This window comes from Carcharhinus amblyrhynchos, chromosome 13 (assembly GCF_965287045.1).
Source record: "Carcharhinus amblyrhynchos chromosome 13, sCarAmb.v2.hapA, whole genome shotgun sequence".
Lineage (NCBI taxonomy): Eukaryota > Metazoa > Chordata > Chondrichthyes > Carcharhiniformes > Carcharhinidae > Carcharhinus > Carcharhinus amblyrhynchos.
In genome coordinates this window covers 62,317,839-62,345,085 of record NC_137336.1, presented here as the reverse complement: position 1 = coordinate 62,345,085, position 27,247 = coordinate 62,317,839, and the positions used below count along the sequence as shown (strand labels likewise).

At 43.2% G+C, this 27,247-nt stretch overlaps 1 protein-coding gene across 2 annotated transcripts in view; it reads left to right on the top strand.

Annotated features, from left to right (window-relative positions):
• The window catches only part of LOC145351949 (dedicator of cytokinesis protein 2-like), a 595,946-nt gene that overhangs the window by 558,431 nt on the left and 10,268 nt on the right, over positions 1–27,247 (top strand). For both annotated transcript variants that reach the window (XM_080201765.1, XM_080201764.1), the window contains 7 exons: positions 2,475–2,556; positions 7,444–7,528; positions 8,025–8,111; positions 13,549–13,725; positions 16,193–16,276; positions 23,234–23,371; positions 24,785–24,912. In XM_080201765.1, coding sequence (XP_080057891.1) covers positions 2,475–2,556; positions 7,444–7,528; positions 8,025–8,111; positions 13,549–13,725; positions 16,193–16,276; positions 23,234–23,371; positions 24,785–24,912 — 781 coding nt within the window. The remainder of the gene's footprint in view (positions 1–2,474; positions 2,557–7,443; positions 7,529–8,024; positions 8,112–13,548; positions 13,726–16,192; positions 16,277–23,233; positions 23,372–24,784; positions 24,913–27,247) is intronic.

Here is a 27,247-nt window from a genome sequence, read left to right as displayed (position 1 = left end):
TTCCTTCCTTCAGGGACGTTAGTGAACCGGATGGGCTCTTCTGACAATCGGCAATCGGTAGATTCATGGTCATCAATAGATTCTTAATCCCAGACATTCTTTTTCAACTGAATTCAAATTTTACCATCTGCCATGGCAGGATGTGAACCCAGGTCCCCAGAACATTAACTGGGTTTTTAGCGATAATATCTCTAGGCCATCACCACCCCGTGCTTGTCCTTCTACTGGGCATTTTCCAACAGTTGTGTTATTGAAATTATCCCCTCAACTACAAAGAAGACTGCAGGTACAGTGGCATCACTCAGTACAGTGTTATATCAAGCTCTGTAAGCCAAGAATTTTTTTGAGATTGTGGCCTGCACAGAAATAAAGAGAAGTAGGTCATCATGAGGTAGAATCAGAGAGAGGGCGGTAACAAATTGGGCAGAAGAAAATTGGTCTTAGACTTTATAATTTGTTTAACGATTTGTCAGTGCTACTTATATGTAAGGGATGGTCAAAGGTTTTCATTTAGTGCCTGTTAAATTCCAGTTAGTTGTAACTAGCTGAGCAGTAACTAGGCTGCTTAATGACTCAAAAGAGCTGTACTATTTTAGGAATTCTGCAATGATTGCAGTGACTGATTTGCTGGCACTGACTGTGGAGTTTGACAAGGAGGGCCAATTTGCTATTTACCTGAGCACCCAAGTGAGCCACCCTGAGTAACCTAACATTGAGCGAAGGATGCGATACTCCTCTTCATGGGGGAGAATGAGACGATAATAAAGTGGAGAAAACTAGAAGTGGTTGGTCACCTTCTATCAGTGTTCCCTCCCTTCTATTTACATAGATAGTATGCAATAGAAGCGGGCCATTTGGTCCATGCCTTGCATTTAAGCTCCACTTGATCCTCTTCCCATCCCTCAATCTAATCCTAATAGTATATTCTATTCCTTTCTCCCTCATATTTGCACATTCTCCTTGTGTCTGCATGGGTTTCCTCTGCATGCTCTGGTTTCCTCCCACAATCCAAAGATGTGCTGGTTAGGTTGATTGGCCAGGCTAAAATTGCCCCTTAGTGTCCTGAGATATGTAGATTAGAGGGATTAGCAGGTAAATATGTAGGGCTATGGGGGTAGAGCCTGGGTGGGATTGTGGTCGGTACAGACTTGGTGGGCCAAATGGCCTCTTTCTGCACCGTAGAGTTTCTATGATTTCTATGTTTTCATATGTTAATCTAACTTCTCCCCTTAAATGTATTCATGCTCTTTGCCTCAACTGCTCCTTGTGGTAGTGAGTTCCACATTCAACTACTCTGAGGAAAAAGAAGTTTCCCCTGAATTCTCTATTTTCTCTATGTCTGCCCTATTCAGCCTTCTTAATATCTTAAAGACCTTCACCAGGTCACTATCAGATTCCTCTTTCCGTTAGAAATAGAGCCAAGGCCTGTTTAATGTTTCCTGATAGGCATTCTCAGTTCAGGTAGCATCACTGTAAATCTTTATTTGCATCTTCTACAGTGCCTCCATATCCTTTTATAGTATGGAGATCTGTGCTGTGCATGGTACTCCAAGTGTAATCTGACCAAGGTTCATCTCATCATATTTATCTGGGAGTCTTATCTGTGCAGGCCATGGTACATGCAGGCAAAGTAATACAGCAACTTCCAGATCTGACAGGAATTTTTAAACTTGAAATTCATTATCTGTTATCAGGCTCTGAAATTAGGACTCTCTATTTTACTGGAATCCTGAATTACAACTGTACCTCAGCGTGATCACACCCACAGCGATATATCCACTCGTGCTCCCTCCAACCACTAGAGCAAAAGTGATGAGAAACATGATTTTTTAATTCATTTATGGGACGTGGTTGTCATTGACAAGGTCAACATTTATTGCTCATCCCTAATTACCCTTTAGAAGGTGGTAGTGAGGCGCCCTCTTGAACCACTGCAGTCCCTATGGTGTGGGTAATCCAGCTATGCTTTTAGGGTGGGATATCCAGGATTTTAGCCCGGTGACATTGCAAGAATGGTGATATATTTCCAAGTCAGGATGGCGAGTGCCTTGGAGGGGAACTTGCTTGGAGGGGTGGTGTTTCCGCCCTTGTCCTTCTAGATGGTAGAGGTCACGAGTTTGGAACGTTCTGTCGAAGCAGCCTTGGTGAGTTCATGCAATGCATTTTCTAGATGGTATACACTGCTGCCACTCTGTGTTGATGGTGAAAGGAGTAATGAGGAGTAAAATAGTGGATGGGTTGACAATTAAGCTTTGTCCTGGGTGGTGTTCCACTTATCAAGTGTTGCTTTGAGCAGCATTCATCCAGGCAAGTGGAGAATATTCCATTGCACTCTTGACTAGTGCCTTGTAGATGGTGGATAGGTTTTGGGAAGTTAGGAGGTGTGTTACTCTCTGCAGAATTCCCAACTTCTGATCCTGACCAGTTACAACAATTATACCATTTGCTGCATCCTTAACCTGATTCCCAAACAGTCATTCAATGTTTCACTGTCCAGCCAGTCCTAGAGGAACCAACACGCTTCAAGGACAAGCCAGTGCCAGACCAAGTCATAAAGTGAGTATAACAGCAGTGCTATGGTGCATGGGCTGCATGTGGCTTGTATCTGCCTTACCAATTGCCCATCTTCTCAGATGCTATTAATTTGGATTCAGAAGCGACCATTGGCTATATGCCAGCCCTCAAAGGATTCCGATATCTAAATGGATTTGTGACTTGATTCATTATTTTTGGCTATCTGACTTTCTCTGACCCATTGCCCCAACATGTATCACAGTCTTGGCAGCTTCACTGATCCTCATCTCTCTGAAACCCCATTTGTGACCTTTCTAATTGTAGGACGGCAGTAGATGGGATTAAATTGAGCAATCCCATTCTTCTCTTCTTACTCTGCGGAGAAGTAAGGGAGTGTAGTTGGGAGGCAGTGATTATCTGTCAGCTGTGGGTAAAGCCCAGGGGTTTCAATAGAGGCTGCTGTTGTACTGGGGTTGAGATCCATTGTTGTCGAAGGCAGAGGAGAGACTGTTCTGCACAAAGCTATGCTTTTCCTGCCCTGTGCTAATTGCTAATGAAAAGACTGCATGAAATGTTCCAATCTCCAACACTCAACCCTCAACTCTGTGAGGGAAAAGGCTCAACATATACATGCCAACTCTGAATTGTAGTCTGAGGTATCAGAGCATTTCTATGGCACTCAGGCAGAGGAATAGTAATACAACTGCAGTCATTTGATCTATAATCTAGGCTGACACTCCAGTACAGTACTGAGGAAGTGCTGTATTGTCGGAGGTGATGTTTTTCAAATGAAACTCAAATGCGAGGCCCTCTTTGCCCTTTGATGTGGGTGTCAAAATCACATGGCATTATTTGGAAGACCAGTCGACAGGTCGGACAATACCTGTGGAGAGGGAATAGAATCAATGACCCTTCATCAATCACCCTGACTTGAAACGTTGCCTCTATTCTCTCTCCACAGATGCTGTCAGATCTGCTGAGATTTTCCAGCATTTTCTGTTTTTGATTCAGATTCCAGCATCTGCAGTAGTTTGCTTCCATCTTAAGAGTCATCACTAGGGTCCTGACCAACCTTTACTCCTCAAACAGTACTGTGGATTTACTCATTTAATCATCCAGAGAATCAAGGGTCATGGTGATAAGGCGGGAAAGTGGAGTTGAGCATTATATCAGATCAACTGTGATCTCACAGAATGGCACAGCAGGCTCGATGGGCCAAATGGCCTACTTCAGCACTTATGTCTTATGGTCTTACTTATTTCATTGCTGTTTATGGGAGTTAACTGTCTGCAGATTGGCTGTCATGCTTCCTACATTACAGTGGTAACCACACTTCAAAAGTAATACTTTGGCCATAAAGTGCTTTGGGGCAAGTTGAGGTCATGCAATGTTCTGTGGAAACGTCTTTCTTACTTTTACTGATATCTTGGCTTGACAATCTAATATCACCTTAAAGACTGATCAAAAATGTGATGCTTTACGTATCTCCAAACCTAACTTTGCCCATTGTTTGAAGTTATCCCCCACGGGGAAGGTGAATAATAGTTGACTCCTTCATGACTCTGGTTAAAACTGATTTACTAGAGGAAGTTGAAAAACCTGTTCAAACAAGGAACCCAGGAGAAGGATCTGAGCTGTTTTTTTGTGACTTTGAACACTTGTTAGGGGAAGAAGGCTTTTTAAAAAAAATACCTTTTTCAAAATTCCTTTCCTCGATCCATGCTTTTGCTTCCACTGCCAATTCTTTGTATGTGGGCCTTGTGCCAACTATTCAGAGGCCAGTTTTACCTTGTGCACAGCACATTTGACCATGGTGTCCAGCCACTTCACCAGGAATCCCTCAAACTTCTAAACCTGCACTGCCATCTTGTGCCCACTCCGCACAATGTATTTCAGAGGTACAGGTGTTTGACTTCAGGTAAAATCCATGGAAGGAGGAAGTGTTCTGTCCATTTTCATTACACAGTTCATTGCACAGGTTGCTGTATAGAAGTCACTGTGATCGGTTTAAGGAGGCTGTGGAACACTTTGTGGTCCAAATACAGCTCCTACTGGTCTTACTGTAGGCTTAATCACTGCATTCTATGATTAAACATCAGTAATAGTAGTAACACTATCCTTTCGGGAATTTATTGTGTTATCGCTTATCTGTATTGGGCAGCACGGTGACACAGTGGTTAACACTGCTGAACCAGAGACGCAGGTTCAATTCCGGCCTCAGGTGACTGTCAGTGTAGAATTTGTACGTTCTCCTTGTGTCTGCGTGAGGTTCCTCTGGGTACTCCACTTTTGTCCCACAGTCCAAAGAGGTCAGGGGGATTAGGGGAATAAATACATCGGGTTACGGGGATTGAGAGTGGGTGGGGATTGTTGTCGGTGCAGGCCTGATGGGCCAAATGTCCTCCTTCTGCACTGTAGGGATTCTATGATTCTAAACAATCTGTGTACTGACACTGAGCAGTTTGGGTATCGACACTGGAATAATGGTGCAGGTATCAACACTAGGAGGGCGGTACAGGTATTGACACTGGGATAGTGGTGCAGACATTGACACTGGGAGGTTTGTACAGGTATCGACACTGGGAGGGTAGTACAGACATTGACACTGGAAGGGGTGCACAGGTATTGACACTGGGAGGATGGTACAGGTATCAACACTAGAAGAGTTGTACAGGTCTTGACATTGGGTGATACAGGTATTGACATTGGGACAGTGATGCAGGTATTGACACTGGAAGGTTGTACATGTATTGACATTGAGAAGTGGTACAGGTATCGACACTGGAAGGCTCGCACAGGTATTGACACTGGGATAGTGGTACAGGTATCAACACTGGAAGAGTTGTACAGGTATCAACACTGGGAGAGTGGGACTAGTATAGACGCATGGAGTGGTACAGGTACCTACACTGGGACAGTTGTATAGTTATTGACACTGGGAGAGTTGTACAGTTGTTGACACTCGGATAGTGGTACATTTATTGACACTGGGAGAATGGTACATTTATTGACACTGGGATAGTGGTACAGATATTGACACTGGGAGAATGGTATATTTATTGACACTGGGATAGTGGTACAGGTATTGATACTGGGAGAATGGTACATTTATTGACACTGGGATAGTGGTACAGATATTGACATTGGGAGAATGGTACATTAATTGACACATGGGGGAGTGGTACAATTATTGACATTTGGATATTGGTACAGATATTGACACCGGGAGGGCAGTACAGGTGTCAACACTGGGATAATGGTACAGGCATTGACACTGGGAGAATGGTATTGATACTGGGATAGTGGTTCAATTGTACAGATATGGACTGGGTAGTCACCCTCGGGGAGCTAAACAGATGTCAATATAGTCAGCAGTACAGATTTCAAAATGCTGAATGGAATAGGTATTTTCACTGGTAGTGCTTTACTGGTGCAATCTATAGAGAATGGAAGAGTGATATCTTTATCACACTTGGAGATGGACACAGCAACCAGATACAGACAGGTTCTGTGTTGTCTTTATTACCCACTGCTCCCCATCTCTCTGGAAGTACCTTTCCTAAATTCTTCCAATTTCTCAATTCTCCTGCTTTGAAAAAGCCACACGCTTTTTCGTTCCAATTGCCACTTCCCTTTCTCCTGCCCCGGCTCCCTATCCTCCCTGTGAACCACTGGAAGATTTTGTGTTCAAGCACCCAGTATTGCAGTGACCTCGGTTATTGATGTGAGCTCGCTGCCCATTGTCATAACAGAAAATTAGTGAAGCAGTTTCCAGACACAAAGGCATTTCAGCTATAGAAACCATTAATTTTCGACAGATTAATATTACAGTTGACCAACCCCGCTGCTCTTAAGGCTCATTGCTCTGTCTCCAGAAAGATAGCTGGTGTACATGCTCTGTTGTTTAATTCCTACATTAGTCTCAGCAATGAACTTGTTTAGATGGTGTTGAACAACAAGAACACAGCATCTGAATTGGAGACAATAGCTCTCCAGCCGCAGTATGAATGTAGAATTTTAGAGTAATGTTTTAAAATAATGATTAACATTAACCTGTCATGATTTTTCATTATTACGATTTTCATCATGATGAGTTTTCCATTGTCATCAGATTTTGTCATGGTTTCTGGCTTTGGAGTTAATAGGCTAAAAAGTGGACCTGATCCTGTTGATAAAGTTCATAGGCACTTACTTGCTTCCCTGCCTTGGGACTCTCCTTGTACTCAGTCCGTCGAGCAACACGATAAAACAACAACGACCAGGAGATCCTCCTTGCTCCGAGAAGCCCAGTCCTGAATTGGCTCATTTAAAAAACTACACTGTTATGAACTCTACCCTTCCTTGTTAATGTCCTCAATTAAAGTTCTGCGTCACAGCCTCCATTCCACAATATTCACCCATTCCCTGCCAATCATGTCCTTCTGCCCAATATAAAACTGTCCAGTCCTCCATTTGACGGGTAGATGTCATATTCATTATCTTTACCCCGAGACGAAAGGGGTAATCAGCAAATGCTCACATTCGCTGTATTGACCCCCACAAAAAGGAGCAAATGAATGAATATCCCAATTTACTCTAGTGAACCCTACACTAAATGGGTAATGGATAAATACCCCCACTCATTTTCTTACCTCCAGACTGAAAAGCTAATCGACAATTACCTCTGTTCACTGTAATTATCCCTACTGGGTAAATACCTCCATTCACAATGCCCACCCCTACACGAAAAGAGTAACAGGATGAGTAGCCAACGTTCACCGTACTTAGTCTTGTACTAGGGGTACAGTTATGGTTAAATTGATCTGATAACACATATATTCATAAAACTAAGCCACCTAGTTAAACGAGAGGGGATCACACGTTTAGCTGTATGTTGCAATATGATCTGTATGTCACTGTGCAAGTCATTTTGTGTCTTTGACTTCCCAGCTTCTACAAAGCAAATTACGTGCAGAAGTTCCAGTACTCACGGCCAGTCCGGAAGGGAACAGTGGACCCAGACAATGAATTTGCTGTAAGATATCTATTTAATTTCTTAATCTAGAATGGAGAGAACAGCAAGGGTTGTAATAATTCAGGCAGAAGAGTAACCTTTCTTTGCAGTGTGACTGGGAAGATTAAATACTGAGCACTAAGCATTGCAAATGGAGGAGGGAGAAAAAATCTCTCCTCCACGTTACCGGGGGCATGCAATAATAATTTTTCAAAAATGTTTTTGTAGCTGCCTTCGGGGTGAAACAAAAATAAAATATTTGTATGTTCCATTGAAAGATAAAATTGCTTCACTCCTAAATGCACTATGTCTCTTCTCTTTATATCACTGGTTCCCCTCTGTTGCTATTTCATGGCCTACAGTAGAAGACGCCCTATTTGTCCTCCTTTGTTAGCCCATCACTGGTATATGGACAAGGTGTGTGTCCATCACACTGTCAAGACAAAGATCGTATAGTCATAATTTGAGAACACAATATTTGTTTATTTAGTTAAATCCATTTATTTATGTCTTACAGTCAATGTGGATTGAGAGGACGACATTTGTCACAGCTTATAAATTACCTGGAATTCTGCGTTGGTTTGAAGTCAGTTCCAGTTCCACTGTGAGTACAATATCCCTCAGTGTGAGGCCAATGTATTCCCAATGTGTGCTCCTGGGACTCCAATCCTTTGTGCTTTAATAGGAAGGTCCATACACAACTGGCAATTGCAGACTCCCCAAAATCAAACAGAAATAATTCACACTGAGCTGTCATTTGAACCCAAGTATGCCAGTGCCCATGAGAAAGAAAACACCAGTACTGTAATCACGTGACCATACACACAGGATTGTCTGTATAAGTGTGTGAATATGCAAGTACAGCAAGAAATTATGAAGGTAAATGGTACATTTGCCTTAATTGGTAGGAGATTAGAGCGTAAGAGTGAAACGTTGCTGTAATTATCCAGCTCACCTGAATGACACAGCACAGCTTCAATCTCTACCTATGAAAGAAGAAACTTGCCATGAAGGGATGCAAAAAGCTTCCCTATATTGACTGCTGAGATGAATGGACTATCCTATGAAGAGAGATTGAGTAGGGTAGAGTACCTGAAAGGTCGCTGAGGCAAGTGAACCCAGTAGATGGCATCCCGGCTCACTAGTAATATTTAAATCACTATTTAGATAGATTCAAATATTATAATACGCATAAGACTGATCTTGCTGGAACTCTAAGCCGGGTAAGATTACGAGAGACAGAAACTGGGCACGAATCCGATTTTTTGCATTTTGCGCAATCTTACAGGCTTGCCTTACCCATCGACTGGTGGGACGAGCTGGTAAGATTGCACAGAAAGAGGCCCTTTGGTCATTGTTTTTGTACCGGCTATCAAGCATCTATGTATTTGAATCCTATTTTTCAGCACTTGGTCCATAACCTTCATTGCCACAGCATTTCAAGCACTCATCTAAATGCTTCTGAAATGTTGTGAGGGTTACTGCTTCTACCATCCTTTCAGACAGTGAGTTCCAGATTCCCATCAACCTCTGGTGCAAGCCATTTTCCTCAAATCCCTCTAAATTTCCTGCTCCTGACCATAAACCCATGCCCCACTGGTTATTGACCCATTTACTAGAGATCGTCTATCCATAAATTGTTCAGGTGGTTAATAAACATATGATTTACTTGGGTTTATAAATACATGCATAGAATATGAAAGCATATAGATCCGGCTAAAACGTTCTAATCACAGGTTAGACATCAGCTGGAGTATTGTGGACAATTCTGAGCTCAAAATTTAAGGAAAGATGTCAGGCTTCAGAAGAGGTGCAGAGTAGGTTTACAAAGATGGTACCTGTGATGAGGGACTTCAGTTACAAAGAGAGATTAGATCAGGAGAGTTAACAGATGAACTAATAGAGATTTTCAGCATGATGAGAAAGAGAGGAAAAAAACTAATTCCTGCGGTGAGTGAGTCAGTAACCAGGGGCCATAGATTTAAAAGTATTGACAAAAGTTTGAGAAGAATGATGAAGAGAACATTTTTCAGACAGAGAGCTGTCAGAATCGGAAATGATCTACCCAAAAAATGGAAACTAATTCCATAAATAATTTTAAAAGGAATTCGGACAGCCACTTGGCAGTCAGGAGCTCACAGGGTACAGAAAAAAATAGAGACTGGGACTAATCCCAACTGCTTTTTCAAAGGTCAGGCACAGAAATGATGGGCTGAATGGCGTCCTTTGTGCTGTAGGATTCTAAGATTCACCGATATAGACATGGGGACTTTTTACTTGGACTCCATGTTAGAAATATGGGGCTTCTCCATTTTGATGTTGTAGAGCTGAAAGATTTTTTTCCTGCAAACTTACATCAGATGGTCTGGACAATAAGTAATGCCTGTGTTAGTCAAAATTCCCTTCTCTTCAGTTTAAACATTTATGGCATCTCACCTTAACATTCCTTTGATTCTCAGCAGCCTATGGATGCACTTAATTCAGATCAGTTAATTCTGTTTTTATTCTTTCATGGAATGGAAGTGTCACTGGCTAGGCCAGCATTTATTGCCCATCCCTAATTAGCCTTGAGAAGGAGATGGTGAGATGCCTTCTCAAACCGTTGTAGTCCATGCAGTATTGGTGTACCCACAGTGCTTTTAGGGAGGGATTCCAGGATTTTAGCCCAGCCATAGTAGAAATAAATTTTCAGATCAGGTCGTTGTTTACTTAGAGGGCAGCTCGAAGCTGATGGTATTCATATGTGTCTCTTACCCTGCTGTTCTCAGTGGTGAAGGTTTGGAAGGTGCAGGCGAAAGAGCTTGGTAAGATGCTATGGTGCCTCTTGTAACTTGCACACACTGGGGGTTGGTGGTGGAGGATTTAAGATGGGGGCAAATGGAATGCCGAAGCAGACTGCTTGGTCCTAGATAGCATGAAGCTTCAAGCAAGGCCCAGGTATTGGCATGTACAGTAATAATACATCCCTACAACATACTTACATTCCAGAAGCTACAGACAACAAGCATTCTGCTGTTAACTATGAATTACAAATAACCACATATTCTAAAACAAAATCATTACAATAAGCCAATTACAAACAACCAACCATTTAAAGAGAAAACATTACGACCGCGATTCAAAGTTACGTTCAGAAATTAAGATTTTCAACTGTCCATTATTGTCCATTAGTGCAAAGTGTAATCCGATGGGTTCTCTGTAAACATTCTGCTAATGAATTAGAGGGGACCGTGATTCAAGGGTGGACCCCACATATTGTCATTGTGTCAAATCACAAATAGCTGGAATATGAAAAATTAATCTTGCTTGGAGTGTTCTGCGTGCTTATCCTGATGATGAGTCCAATGAGGTAGATCCGAGGTTGCATTTTTGTCGTTGTCCGTCATTGTCCTGAGGAGATCAATGTAATTTCTGCTGTTACCGTGTCTAATATTTGATGTATATACATGTATTTAAACTGTCCATGAATTTTTCCCCTTTCTTTTCTGAAGCTGCATTATATTCAGATAATCCACTGGCAAAAGATTTGACTCCCAAATGGCAACGTTCTGTTCAAAGGACCATGCCAGCTGATGAAAGCACAACAAATGACATTTGATTTTTAAAAATCAGTATATATTTTTCAAGAAACGAGTTTTAAAACAAAAGGCCATTAGTTTGCTTTCAAAGAGTCTTGCAATAAATTACATGAAAAGGCTGCTATGTAGGGAAATCTTTCATTACTTTTCGGTGGCAAGGAAAAAACTCAAAAGTAACTGGGTACATTGCTGGCAATATTCAGTTTGCGGTCGCACTCTCTCGACAGACGTTCCATGCCAATTTTTCAAGTGAAGACATTTAAATTTATTAAAAGTCACACGGCTTTTATTTAAAGAAATGTTTAATCCTTATAATGAGTTAACCAAGTCAACAATTGGATAACAAGATTAATCATGGTGAAAATGATTTTCTAGCATTTTAACATAACGGCAAATCAAATCTCATCAGATACTGCTTTCTACGGTTCCAGGAGCTATTTTAGGTACAAGGTGGGAGGTTGATCCTGGATCTGGCAGAAATGCTTCTCTTGCTTTGATCGGTCATAGTCCCTGTATGAGCGGCCTCCATCACCACCACCACCACCATAACAGTATCCATCTTGGCCCTTGATTGCACCCGAATAGCTATCCCAGTCTCTCATATCGTACCAGCCTCCGCTGTTATAGTTGCCACCCCTGTCACTATCCCAATAGCCACCTCCTGCTCCTCTCCTGCGGCCACTGTTACGGTAGCTGCCGCTATAGCCACCCCGACTATATCTGCGGCCGCCTCCAGATCTATTCTTGGTATGACCCACCCGGATCTTGTGCCCTTCGAGGGATTTTCCACTCATCACCTGCAGCGTGTCCCTGGTGTCCTCTGGATTTTTGAAAATTGATGAAGCTGAAACTGTGGGATGCCACATTTGTCTTTAATCACTTTCACCTCAGAGAAAACCTCTTCAAGGGACTGCTCATCTGTGTCGAGACCTTGACTTAATTTTGTGTGACTAGCAAGTACCCAAGCAGATATTGGCCTTTATCAGTGTGCTGGTCTCGGTCGTCCTCTGTGTAGTCTGGTCCTTTGGCCTGGTTTGGCACTCTGGCTCTGGTCTTCCTTCCTTCTCAGGTGTGGTGGCTCTCCTCGTGCTGGTCATCACTGGCAACGGTCATCATTGTTGTAGCATTTTCATGGGTTCAGAGAGAGAGAGAGCTGTTGTGCAGAAGCCTTTATCCTTCCCTGGTTTTGTGTCCTTTTAGGGCAGTCTCCTGATTCTTGTCAATCAATCGATCAGGACTTGATCACCCTGATCGATAAGAGACTAATCATGTGCTGCCACACTGATCTCATGCCTGTAGGTGCTGGAGGCACATACTTCCCTCCCAAATAAGGGGTTAAGATAAACAAGTATGTTTGACCACAAAGTGTCCATTGTCTTTGGGATAGCCTATTTCCTGTGTATTCAGTCACCTGAGTTGCAGCCTATCTCGTTTGAGTTCTTGCCCAATTGTCCCAGAGTGCTTTACAAATCGCCATTCTAGGTGGCCACGTCATGCACATAGTCCTGTGCTGTAGTTTCATCCTTTTGAGATATTGCTTGGCGCTGCTTTTGGTGTGCTCTCCTGTATTCCTCATTGAATCAGGTTTGTTACCCTTGTTTGATAGTAATGGCATCGTAAGCGATATGCAGCTCATGAGGTTGCAAATCATAGAATCCTACAGTGCAGAAGGAGGCCATTTGGCCTTCGAGTCTGCACCAACCACAATCTCACCCAGGCCATATCCCCATAATACTATACATTTACCCTGTGGTTGTGTACAATTCTACTGCCCATAGTGCCTCAGTTTTGAGTTTTTAGATCTGTTCTGAATCAATCCCATTTAACACAGTGGTAATGCCACACAACATGATGGAGGTGTGAAGATGGGACTTTGTGCCAGCATGAACTATGGGATAGTCACTCCTGCTAATAATGTCATGGACAGATACCTCTGTAGACTGGTGGAGGTGAGGTCAATTTTTTTTCCTCTCATTAGTTGCCCTCCCATCTGTTGCAGGCTCAGTCTGGCTAATAAATTCCTCAGGACTTTGCTAGAGCATTCTGCAGTGGTGCTATCGAGGCACTGTTAGTGATGGTCAGTAAAGTTCAATACAGCTCTCAAATAGGGAATCCCTCCTGGTCTCTATGTCCAAGCTCTACTTTACACTGTTTATTGATGCACTGGGATGAGGAGTTTGACAGCTCCTTTGCGAGCTGTATAAATTGCAATATGGTTTCCTAGTACTAAAGGGTGCAAAATGATTTTGTCCTGAGTGAGTCATAAGTCCATTAAATGTGAAAGTAGGAGTAAGCATATACCACAACTCCCCGAGCCTGCTCTATTGTTCAATAAGCTCATGGCTGATTGTTGACTTCAACTCTACTTTCCTACCTAATCCCTCTGTACCTTAATTTCACAGAGTCCAATTTCCCTTACGTAAAGAGAGAAACTCCATTATTGATTTATTGTTCTTGTTACAGAGCTCTATCAGCCCGCTGGAAAATGCTATTGAGACAATGCAGAAGACCAATGAGAAGATCCTCACCTTGATTAGCCAGTATAAGGGGGATGACCATCTTCCCATCAATCCTCTCTCGATGCTGCTCAATGGTATTGTGGATCCTGCGGTTATGGGCGGATTTGCAAAATACGAGAAGGTAACGGAGACAACGATTTATTATTTCTGCCTTCAACAAAACCAGGAGGAAGTTCTGATAGGGTCCATTCCAGAAAAGGAGATTCGATGGAGGGTAGGGTGTGGGGGGGTGAAAACAGAGACAGGTTTAAGGGGTGGAACTTTCTCATTATTTGGTAGAGTGGCGCAGCGGGAGGGAAAAACAAAAACAGTGGAAGCTGCTGATTCCGAGATTGACTTCCTCTGCTGCATTGTGAGCCTCTTAGTGAAAAATAATATCAATTGAGCTCACAACACCATCAACTTATGTTTTCAAAAGACTGGAAGCAGTGTCGGGGGCAGTGCCAGGAGACAGTGCCAGAGTGCAGTGCCGGGGTAGTCAGGGGCAATGTCTGGGCAATGTCAGGTGCCAGTGCTGGGGACAGCGCATGAGGCAGTGCCAGTGGCCAGTACCAGGGGATGGTGCCGGGGGCAATGCTGGGGCTCTTCCTGGGGGCAGTGCCAGTGGATTGCATGGACATGACCCTGTCCTCCCGGGGCTGTACTCACCTATACACCTCTGGGTTCTACTCATCACAGGGGACCTATCGTGATTCACACTGATGGAAATGGACCATCAGGCAGGGGGATTGGTGGTCCCTTGATAATGCCCTAATAATGATATGAAAAAATACATTTAAATAGGATTTAAAAGTCAGGATTCCCTTTATGCCACTAGCAGGGACATTCAGGTAAAACCCGTCAGAATTAAAGCCATTTTGGAATTCCTGCTGGATTTTCTGTCCTGTCATTCCCACCCCCAAAAATGACAGTGGAAGATATCCCCCTTCAGGCCTACCTGTGATCTGCACTCACATTAGGCTAGCGTTCCTGCATACTTCAGTGACATCAGTGTGGGATCACACACTGAGTACAATGAGTGTGGAGTTATGCACCTGTACTTTATTAAGAGAATATACACCTTCTGTGGCAGTGTAAGGTCATATACTTGTACTGATTCAGTGCTGAACTACTGACAAAAAAGAAGATTCCATATAGACGTATTGCTTATCTATTTTAATTTTAATTCTTTACAATATTTGGAAAGAACTTATACGATTGTGGAAATAGTAAATTCTTGTTGGAATGTTGACAATCCGGCAAACATTTCATGAATTTTATTTTACCACAGAATGAATCCAAAAACACACACTCACAGGCATACTGTTAACAGCCTAGCTTTGACAAAGGGTCACCTGGACCCGAAACGTCAGCTCTTTTCTCTCCTTACAGATGCTGTCAGGCTTGCTGAGATTTTCCAGCATTTTCTCTTTTTGTTTCCCATATTGTTTAACAGCTGGGCTGAAATATTTATTTCTTGATGTCGTCTCATAGGTCACACATAATGCTGTTATACAGAAAGCAACTGATGAGGGCATTGCAGCAATAATTTCTTTCCTATTAAAGAGAGAATAAGATCCTGTTATAGATAATAAATCATAGTGGTAATATTAAAAAAAATCAATAAAGTAACATCAGCTGTCCCATTAACATTCAGGGATCGGGTACCATTAATGGGACTGAAAGCATGTCACACGGATTGGTCAGGAAGTTAGCTGTGAATGGAGGATTAGAGGGATTTCATTGCTGGTACAATACATCTAGTCTGAGGCACCTGGCTAATTAAAACTAAGCCTTCATCCCTTGCACAATACTAGCCCTGGAAGAACAATGAAAGCCGTTGACAAAAACAAAGCTGACACAACCAGAAATGAACCAGTTTAGCATTGACCCTGCTAGTAAACTGGAGATATGAGAAAGCAGGTAATTACAGCGTAACTTAACTTTTAGCCATATCCAACATTGATTCACAAATGTCAAGAGAAATAATCGCTAAGTATCTGAAAGGCTCGGATGGGAGATATAAGCACTAAAGACACAATGGTTTCCTGAGGTAAGAAGTACATAAGAAACCCCCAAGCATTGTTTCTCCATATACAATCCCTGAATCAGTTCACATTTGTTTTAATCTGCAATGGGTCATGGATTTGAATGCACGGGTTAGGTGGATTGGCCATGCTAAATTACTCCTTAGTGTCAGGGAGACCAGCTAGGGTAAATGCATCGGTTATGGGGATAGGGCCTGGGTCAGATGGTGGCCGGTACAGACTCGATGGGCTGAATGGCCTCCATCTGCACTGTAGGGGTTCAGTGATTCTACTTAATATTCAGGGGCATTTGGTGAATTTAGTCGAACATGATCCTCTATCATGCAGTTTGAGAATTATTCTTTCTGTTCTACATTTTAAGATTCTTCTTCTGCTGTCAGAAATTTAAAAAAAAGACTTGGTTTATTTTCATTCTGAGAGAGAAATGCCAACAAATTGGCAGTTTGTCTGAACAAAAACAAACTGCAGACACTTTATCTCTGGCTGTCAGTCAGGGCAATTATTTAAGCAGAACAGGATGTTTGGCCTTAACTCATGTGTTTAATTGTTCAATGTTTTCAGGCTTTCTTCACAGAGGCTTATTCACAACAGCACCCAGAAGACTGGGATAAACTGACTCATCTCAAGGATCTCATAGCTTGGCAGGTAAGAACAAAACTTTGATCACAGACTGTACAGAATCAAAAATCCCAAACCCATTTACATTCTCTATATACAATCCCTATCGCATTCAGACTTGCTTTCTATATAGAATCCCCAAAGCAATTCACAAACACTATTTAGAATCTTAACACCCAAGCACATATATACAGTCTGCATATAGAATCACAACACCTTGACCCATACAGACTCTCCATATGCATATCTTTCTGAAGTCTAGTCTTCTTGAATTCCACAATTAACTAAATGTTGTTCTTTGGGTTGGAAGAAGGTAAGTTTTACTTCTAGTTTTAAAACATGGCTGATACAGCTTGTTTGCAGCTACAATGACTTAATTAGAAATCTAACTTAAACTGGTTCCCAGGCATTAGATTCAATTAACATTCAAGGATATGGGACAAGTGCAGAAAAATGGGATTAGCGCGACCTTAGTGGTACATATTGTTGATGCAGGCTTGATGGGCTGAAGGGCCTTTACTGTGTTGTATGACTCTATGACAATCCCTGAACCAGTTCACACTCTCCATTTAGAGTTCCCAACTCAATATAGAATCCCCAAACCCATCCACATTCTCCATACGCGATTCCCAATTTTATTCACACTTTCATTTAGATTCCTCAATTCCAAATACACTTTCCAAATAGAATCCCCAAATCTATTCACACTCTCCATATATAATCGCTATAGAGTTCACACTCTCCATATACAATCTGAGAACCAGTTCACACTCTCCATATACAATCTAAAACCAGTTCACACTCTCCATATACAGTCCCTGAACCAGTTCACACTCTCCATATACAGTCCCTGAACCAGTTCACACTCTCCATATACAATCACTGAACCAATTCACACTCTCCATATACAATCCCTAAATCAGTTCATACTTTTCATATAAAGGTTCCAATTCAATACAGAATCTGCAAACCTATTCACACTCTCCATATGGGGTCCTCAAATCTTTTTAACTCTCCATATAGACCGCTAAATACCATATACATTCGCCATATAGAATCCCAAATCCACCCAGACTCCCCATTTAGAATCCCCAAATCCATATACACTCTCAATATGAACTCACAAACCCATAGACACTCTCCGTTTACAATCCTCAATCCATATACACTCTCCATATAAAATACCCAACCCCATGTACACTCGCCATATAGAATCCCCAAACTCATTCACGCTCTCCATATCAAATCCCAAAGCACATATGATTTTTCCTTATAGAATCCCCAAATCGATTCACAGCCTCTGTATAGAATTCCCAACTTCATATACACTCTCCTTGTAGAATTCCCAAACCCATGCACAGTTGATAGCGTGATTGGAGAGGGTTCAGACTAAAATGGCAGGTGTGTGGGAACCTACGTAAGGTTCAGAGGAAGAGGAAACACAAACAAGAACAAAAGACAGAAAGGAGAATAAGAAAAGTAATAGGCAGAGAAATCAAAGGTGAGAGTCAAACAAGGTCTTAGTGAAAAATAATGGAAATGGGACAAGTCATGATAAAAAGCCTAGTCTTAAGGCTTTGTGCCTTAATGTATGGAGCATTCTCAATATAAGAGATGAATGAATAGGTGTGAATGGGTATGATAAGGTCAGGATTACAGAGACATGGCTGCAGAATTTCCAGGTATGGGAACTGATTATTCAGTCAGGGGCGGCCCAGTGGTTAGCACTGCTGCCTCACAGTGCCAGGGACCCGGGGTCAATTCCCGGCTTGGGTCAATGTCTGTGTGGAGTTTGCATGTTCTCCCTGTGTTTATGTGGGTTTCCTCCAGGTGCTCTGGTTTCCTCCCACAGTGCAGGTTGTGCAGGTTAGGTGAATTGGCCATGCTAAATTCTGGAGTGTGACGACTAGGAGATTTTCACAGTAACTTCGTTACAGTGTGAATGCAAGTCTACTTGTGACTAAGTAATAAACTTTAACTTTTAACTCTTTAGGATGGAGTGACAAAAAGGAAAAGGTGTGGGGTTGCATTGCTGCTTAAAGACTAAACTAAAGTAATAGTGAGGAAAGATATTAGTTCCAACAATATGGAATCTTTATGGGTAGAGCTGAGAAACGCCAACTAAAACATTAGTGCGGGTTGTATATAGATACTCAAACTATAGTAGTGATGTTGGGCATTAAACAGGAAATTAGAGACACATGCAATTAAGGAACATCTGTAATTATGGGTGAATTTAATCTACAAATAGATTGGGCACATCAAATTAGTAACAATGCCTTAGAGGAGGAATTTCTGGAGTGTGTGTGGGCAGATTTTCTGGACTAATATATTGAAGAATCAATTCGAGAACAGGCCATCCTAGACTGGCTACTATGTAATGGGAAAGGAATAATTGGCAATCTAGTTGCGAGATGACCCTTGGGGTTGAGCGACCATAATATGATAGAATTACTCATCAAGATGGAAAATGACATTTGTTATTTCTGAGACTGGGGTCCTGAATCTAAATAAAGGAATCTATGAAGGTATGAGGTGTGAGTTTGTTACAACAGATTGGGGAACATTACTTAGAATGCATGATGATGGATAGGCAATGACAAACATTCAAAGAGTACAATTATTTATTCCTGTTTGGCACAAAAGTTAAATGGGAAAGGTGGCCAAACCATATCTAACTGGGGAAATTAGAGATACTCTTAGATCCAATGAAGAAGGATACAAATTGATTAGAAAAAACAACAGACCTGCAGATTGGAAGGAGTTTAGAATTTAGCAAAGGAGGGCAAAGGGATTGATTAAGATAAAATAGAGTATGGAGTGAGCTTGTGGGAAACATTGAAAACTGACTGTAAAAGTTTCTATAGATATGTGAAAAGAAAAAAGATTAGGAAAGATAAATGTAGATCAGAAATAATAAGATTATAGTCAGAATTAGGGGAATTTATAATGAGGAACAAAGAAATGGCTGACTAATCAAATAAATACTTTGGTTCTGTCTTCACGAAGAAGGACACAAATAACATACCAGAAATGTTGGGGAACACATGGTTTAGTGAGAGAGAAGAACTGAGGAAATATTATTAGTAGGGAAATGGTGTGGGGAAGTTGATGGGATTCAAAGCCGATAATCCCCAAGGCCTGATAATCTACCTCCCAGGGTATTTAAGGAAGTGGCCCTAGAAATAGTGGATGCCATTGGTGGTCATCTTTCAAGATTCTATAGACTCTGGAAAAGTTTGGGGATTATCTAATGATTTAAAAAAGGAGGTAGAAAGTAAATAGGAAATTATAGACCAGTCAGTCTGACATTGGTAGTGGGGGAAATGCGAGAGTCCAATATAAAAGATTTGATAGCAGAGTATTTGGAAAACAGTGGCAGTACTGGATCGAGTCAGTGTCAATTTTAGAAAGGGAAATCACGCTTGACAAATCTACTGGAATTCTTCAAGGAAGTAACTAATAAAATTGATGGGGGGGCGGGTGCAGTGGATATGGTTTATTTGGAAGGTATTCAACGAAGTCCCACATAAGAAGTTAGCATGTAAAATTAAAGCACATGAGACTGGGAATAATATATTGTGATAGAAGGAAAAGTGCTTGGCAGACAGAAAACAAAGAGTAGGAATAAATGGGTCATTTTCCAAAGGGCAGGCAGTAACGAGAGGGATACTGTAGGGATCAGTGCTAGGACCCCAACTATTCACAATATATATTAACGATTTAGATGAGGGAACAAAATGTAATATCTTCAAATTTGCAGATGATGCAAAGCTGGGTGGGAGGGTGAGCTGTGAGGAGGATGCTGAGATGCTTCAGTGTGATTTGGTCAAGTTGAGTCAGTAGGCAAATGCATGGCCGATGCAGTATAGTGTGGATAAATATGAGTTTATCCACTGTGATGGCAAAAAAAGAAAAGCAAATTATTATTGGAATGGCTATCTATAAATTGAGAGAGGGGAACGTGTCATTGTACACCAGTAGCTGAAAGTAAGCATGCAGATGCAGCAGGCAGTGAGGAGGGCAAATGTTGGCCTTCATAGTGAGAGGATTCAAGTACAGGAGCAAGGGTGTCTTGCTGCAGTTATACACGGTCTTGATGAGTTTTCACTTGGAATATTGTGCAAAGTTTTGATCTCCTTATCTGAGGAAGGATGTTCTTGCTATACAAGGAGTGCAATGTATGTTTACCAGACTGATTTCTGCAATGGCAGGACTGACATCTGGGGAGAGATTGAGTTGGTTAGGATGATTTTTGCTTGAGATCAGAAGAATGAGGAGGGATCTCATAGAAACTTATAAAATTCTAACAGGACTAGCCTTGATAGATGAGGAAGGGTGTTCCCGGTGGTAGGAAGTCCAGTACCAGTGGTCACATCCTAAAGATATGATGTAAATCACTTAGGAGATTAGAATAAATTTCTTCACCCAGAGAGTGGTGAGCCTGTGGAATTCTCTACCAAAGAAAGAAGTTGAGGCCAATTATTATGTTTTCAAAAAGGATGATATAGCTCTTGGGATCAAAGAATATGGAGAGAAAGCAGGAACAGATTATAGAGTTGAATGATCAGCCATGCTCATAATGAATGGCAGAGCAGGTTTGAAGGGCCAAATGGCCTATGTATGCTCCTATTTTCAATGTTCTATGTTTCTCCATATAGAGTTCCCAACCCCATATCCATTTTCCATATAGAATTCCCAACCCCATATCCACATTCCATATGGAATTCCTAATCCAATACACAGTCTGGATAAATTACCTTCAAAAATGGCTGTGTAAATCTGGTGTCCAATTGAAATGAGGTGACTGAGAATGGAATCCTCAACCAACCCAGTGTGACCAGGGCTTAAATAGGTAACTAAGGTTTGCCAACTATTTGGATGTCTTCTTTTATGTTACATCGAATAGCCTCTTTTTCCAGAATATAAATATTTGTATGATTAATAGACTAAAATGTTCAAAGAACAAAGGGGAAAAAAGCACAGTTTTATTTTAAATGATCTGTCCTCTGGATTGGTGCTCTGGAAGTTAATCATCGCTTCCTGAACACAGGTCAGGCAATTGGCGTTACATTTGTGCAGCGCCTGACTCTGGAGACTTTGATGAATATTTCCATTGGAATCTAATCACATTAGCAAAAAATAATTTTCCTAAATGGATATGCAGCGAGATTTTTACGACCTCACTCGGGCGAGGCTCGTAAAATCTCGTCCGAAGCCAATGGAGAATTCAGGGTGGGCAAGGTAGTAAAATTCCGGTTGCAGTATTGGCTGACCGGCTCACAGTAAATGGCCTGGTGGATGGTTCCACAGGACGTGCCCCTCAGATTTGCTAATTTTCTATTTTAGGCCTGTATTTGAACATTATCAAAGCTGAAAATTGTCCTGCCAATGAGTTGTCCCCGTTGCTCTGCCTTTGCCCCCAACAATAACATGCTGCACTGCAGCCATACTCCACTAGGTGGCAGTCAGTGATTGCAGTTTGCCCTTCTATTCTTCAGGATTAAAACTAGTTTTTGCAGTTCAGTCTGTTGGCCCATTCAGTCTCAATCCTCACTGATCTCTCACTCAAAGGTTACAGTACTAAGGCATCGGGGAGGTGGTGGTGCAGTGGTATTGTTGCTGGACTAGGAATCCTGGGACCCACGGTAATGCTCTGGGGACCTGGATTTGAATCCCAGTGGGGCAGATTGTAGAATCTGAACTCAATAAAAATCTGGAATTTGACCATGAAACCTTTGTTGTTAAAAAAAAAACCATCTGGCAGACCCACAACAATGTAGTAAAAGTCCTCTGAAATGCAGGCCGCTCACCTGTTTCAAGGGGCAATTAAGAATGGGCAATAAATGCTGGCAACCCAGTGGTTACGGTGTTGGGATGGTTCACCAAGACGCTGGAATCAAGTCCCATCAAGAAAGGTTGTGAAATTGTATTGATTTGTGGGGGGTCAGACCACACAAAGTAAAATGTCCAACAAAACTGTCAAATTGTCAGTAAAAACCCAACTTGTTCACAAATTCCCTACCTGGCCTGATCACTCCAATTGCTCATGATGTGACTCATTATTGTGGCTTTGCAAGCTAACAGAAGAGTTACAACACAGAAATACACAAATCATGCTGGTGTTTATGCTTCAACTGCACATTCCTCACAATTCCTGAGTCCAAATCCACTTATGTAAATGGTGAACACCACTTCCCACCACGGGCCCCATCTACAACGAAGGCCAACATGTTGGGACAACTAAGTCGTCCAAACTATCACATTCTTTTATTCTGTCATGGGCTGAGGGCATCACTGGTGAGACTAGCATTTGTCACCCATCCCTAATTGCCCTTGACAAGGGGCGGCATGCCATATTCTTGAACCCCCTTGGACTGCACGGTGGCACAGTCGTTAGCACTGCTGCCTCACAACATCAGGGACCCAGGTTCAATTGCTGGCTTGGGTCACTGTCTGTGCGGAGTCTGCATGTTCCCCCGTGTCTGCATGGGCTTCCTCCGGGTACTCCAGTTTCCTTCCACAGTCTGAAAGACGTGCTGGTTCGGTGCGTTGGGCCATGCTAAATTCTTCCTCGGTGTACCCGAGCAGGCGCTGGAGTGTGTCAACGAGGGGATTTTCATAGTAACTACGTTGCAGCATAAGCCTATTAGTGACCCTAATGAATAAACGTAAAACTTAAAACACCCACAGACCATCTGGTGTAGGTACATCCACAGTGCTGTTAGGAAGGAGTTCCAGGGTTTTTACCCAGTGATCTCCACAATGCAGGGAAGGTAGGGATGGCCAATAAACCTGGCCTTGCCTGTTATCACCTATATCCCAGTTGCCTCAGTTGGCCTTTCATAAAAAAAGATGCTCGGTTCACTCAGTGTCCCACTGCCAGTTAGAGAACAGGGCAAGAGGGCTGGGACTGCACTTATCTCTTCTGCTGCATCTTGAACAGCAACGTGCTAAGTATTTTCCACTCTTGCTCTTCACAAGGTCCCGCTGCTTGAAAGAGGAATAAAGCTTCACGGGAAAAGAGTGTTGGATGATCTTCGGCCTTTCCACGACCGGATGGAAGAATGTTTCAAACAGTTAAAGATGAAAGTGCAGAAGGAGTATGGCTTAAGGGAGCTGGTAAGTGAACTGGGATCAAGGTACGTGGGTTCCCTTTGCTGAAGGGGATGAGGAACACCCTTCCATTGCTTTGTGTTCCTTTAATATGTACACTGAGGTGTGTGGAGGGTGGTTGGGGTTGGAGGGTGGGTAAGGAAGGAAGGTGGGAGTGTGCAGGGAGTGAGCTGTTTCCCCTCCCTGGAGGTTCCTATCTCTCAATCCAACACCTCCCCCCACCCAATACTGGGTCACTGATTCACAGTATTATGACCAACTTCAGGTGAGCTTCCCCAAAATTTATTGGTCTGGGTGAGACCCCTCGATCTGTAACCAACTGGCTGGGGTGCCACCCAAATTGTTACCAACCCGGGTGAGGAGGGATGACTGTCTCTAAGTCTTTCTTCATCCCCATCCTCTGCCAGTGACTAGATTCTCTTTCCTTTGGATATCTTTTCCAACCCCATAGTTATGTTTATGTATAAAAAAGGAGCAATTTAACCAGGCTTTCTTGAGTGAAGATAGAGTAAGTCTATTAAAAAAAAGTAAGGAGAGATGAAAACTAAGTACATGCATCTGCATTCGTACAGATTAGAAATAAATATAAATAAAACATTATATTGAAGTTGTTGAGTTGTGAACAGTAGTTGATGATGAATTGCAACCAATGCGATTCTTTCCAGTAAAGTCAATTTCTACTGATGGATAGTTGATTCCATGGTTCAGGTATTCTACAGTCTAATGGAAGGATTTCAGTTCCCTTCTCCAGTCATTCTATTGCCTTGTGTGTGTGTGTGTGTAGTAATTCCAGGCTGCTGTTTCTCAGTGCGCGCACACACACACACACACACACACACACACACACACACACACACACTCTAACCAGCAGATAGGCCGAGAGAGAGAGTCCCAGAGAAAAGTTGCAAGAATCTCCTTGGCAGGCAAGCAGCCCAGCTTTTAAGCTTCCCCACCCCACACCCCCGCCCTCCACACACACACACACACACACACACACACACACACACACATATCAAATGTGTCCACGTCTGTCTAGGCATCATAGCCAGGGACACTGAGATGAGATTGTGATTATGTTCCGTTATGTCCAAGTCTTAGCAAACACCCATAGTCATGTGTCAGTAACCAAATAATCTGCTTTTGTGATGTTGATCAATGTATAAATACTAGCCAGGACACCGAGGATAATTCCCCTGCTCTTCTTCAAAATAGCGATGTGGAATTTTTTAATTCCAGCTGGGAAGGCAGGTAAAGCCTCGGAAGATGGCACCTTCAACCGTGCTGCACTCCCTCACTACTGCACCAGGAGAGTCAGCCTGGGTTAGACATTCTGACTCAGGTGTGACAATATACCAAGGCTGACCTATAATGCAACCTTTGACTTCTCACCCCAAATTCTTTCCTGAACTTACCTTGTAGCCTGATGTTGATGACAAGCGGACAAGCCGACCGAGGTCCATGCTGAGATCCTACCGACAAGTATCCATGATTTCCCTTTCGTCCTTGAACTCTGAATGCCACACGCCAACCAAAGTGACTGTGGACAGGTGAGGCACAAACAATGATTTCATTGTGGACAGTTCAATCCGCAGCCATTGCTCATTACTTCTTTAAAACCTCAGACTGGAAGTCCCACCTTGTTACCCTCTGTGGGATGTACACTCTGGGAACCAAATGTATTAAGATTGTTGTAACTGAAGAGACTTGTGCAGATATTCTTACCCACCCTCACTCTCACCTACTGTATCCCTCACTCCCACCCATCCTATCCCTCACTCCCACCCATCCTCTCCCTCACTCCCACCCATCCTCTCCCTCACTCCCACCCATCCTATCCCTCACTCCCACCCATCCTCTCCCTCACTCCCACCCATCCTCTCCCTCACTCCCACCCATTCTATCGCTCACTCCCACCCACGCTATCCCTCACTCCCACCCACCTCATCCCTCACTCCCACCCCCCTCGTCCCTCACTCCCACCCACCCTATCCCTCACTCCCACCCACCTCATCCCTCACTCCCACCCACCTCATCCCTCACTCCCACCCACGCTATCCCTCACTCCCACCCACGCTATCCCTCACTCCCACCCACGCTATCCCTCACTCCCACCCACGCTATCCCTCACTCCCACCCACCTCATCCCTCACTCCCACCCACCTCATCCCTCACTCCCACCCACCTCATCCCTCACTCCCACCCACCTCATCCCTCACTCCCACCCATCCTATCCCTCACTCCCACCCATCCTATCCCTCACTCCCACCCACCTCATCCCTCACTCCCACCCACCTCATCCCTCACTCCCACCCACCTCATCCCTCACTCCCACCCACCTCATCCCTCACTCCCACTCACCTCATCCCTCACTCCCACCCACGCTATCCCTCACTCCCACCCACCTCATCCCTCACTCCCACCCACCTCATCCCTCACTCCCACCCACCTCATCCCTCACTCCCACCCACCTCATCCCTCACTCCCACCCACGCTATCCCTCACTCCCACCCACCTTATCCCTCACTCCCACCCACCTTATCCCTCACTCCCACCCACCTCATCCCTCACTCCCACCCACCTCATCCCTCACTCCCACCCACCTCATCCCTCACTCCCACCCACCCTATCCCTCACTCCCACCCACCCTATCCCTCACGCCCACCCACCCTATCCCTCACACTCTCACTATCCAACTTCTTGCTCACTCCTACCTCAGCCAACCTATCACTTAATCCCACATTCTCCCCCTCTACCCCCACCCATTTCTGGTCTTTTTCTCTAATTTATCTAACAGTCCCTTAAACTATAAACTCATTGCTGTTGTCCACTTTGATCTCCTCTTTGGATGAGGAAAGCTTTCCTCAACCTCCCCACTCATTCCTCACTCCCAAGTTCCCTACTTACTCCTAGTAGCTTGAATGTCAAACCTCTGTACCATTTGAAGAACATTCTGTTTGCTCAGTGTTCCCGTTGCACCGTGTGGATTGAATGTGCAGTCTAACTGTAGACTAACTAATGGAGTCAGAGTATCAGGGCCTGTATTTTACAGATAGGCTGCAAGATAGTTAAAAATGCTGCTTAGTCACTCTTGAGGTTGTTGGTGTTTGGTGAATAATGAGACACCAGGATGTTCCGAACTTTGAGCTGTCATTGAATCTCTACAGTGCAGAAGAAGGCCATGAAGCCCATCGAGTCTGCACCGACCACAATCCCATCCAGACCTTTTCCTGTAAACCCAAATATTTACCCTGCTAATCCCTCTGACACTAGGGCCAATTTTGCATGGCCAATCAACCTAACCTACACATCTTTGGACTGTGGGAGGAAAGCAGAGCACCTGAAGGGAACCCATGCAGACATGGGATGAAGGTGCAAACACCACATAGACATTGACCTGAGGCTGGAATTGAACCCAGGTCCCTGGCGCTGCAAGGCAGCAGTGCTAACCACCGTACCACCATGCTGCCCATGTCTTGTGAATTAATTCATGTCAGTCAGGGCCTGTCATCTTGGCCCTGACCTCTTTATAGTGATCTTCCCTGGGCCTGGTAATGGTGCATATGAATTTTTAATCAACCACTCCAAGATTAACCCCTCTTCCCTGCATAACCTTGGAATTTTGTTGGATTTGTTGCGTCAAAGCCAAACAAAGATCAGTGGTGATGTCCCTCAAAGTTACATAGCCTGTACAATTACATGATCCACGTCACGAGAGACTATGGGATTAAAGAGGTTGAGGGAACTGATTTTTCCTAAGGCTGCCCTCAACAATTGCTTAGTGAAGTGCTGCAGAAACCTGGCAAATAATCCACGTTAAAGTATTTTTAAATGTCCAGAGGATTAATAGTGGGGAGGAGTTTGCAATGGTGGAGGTGGCCTGCC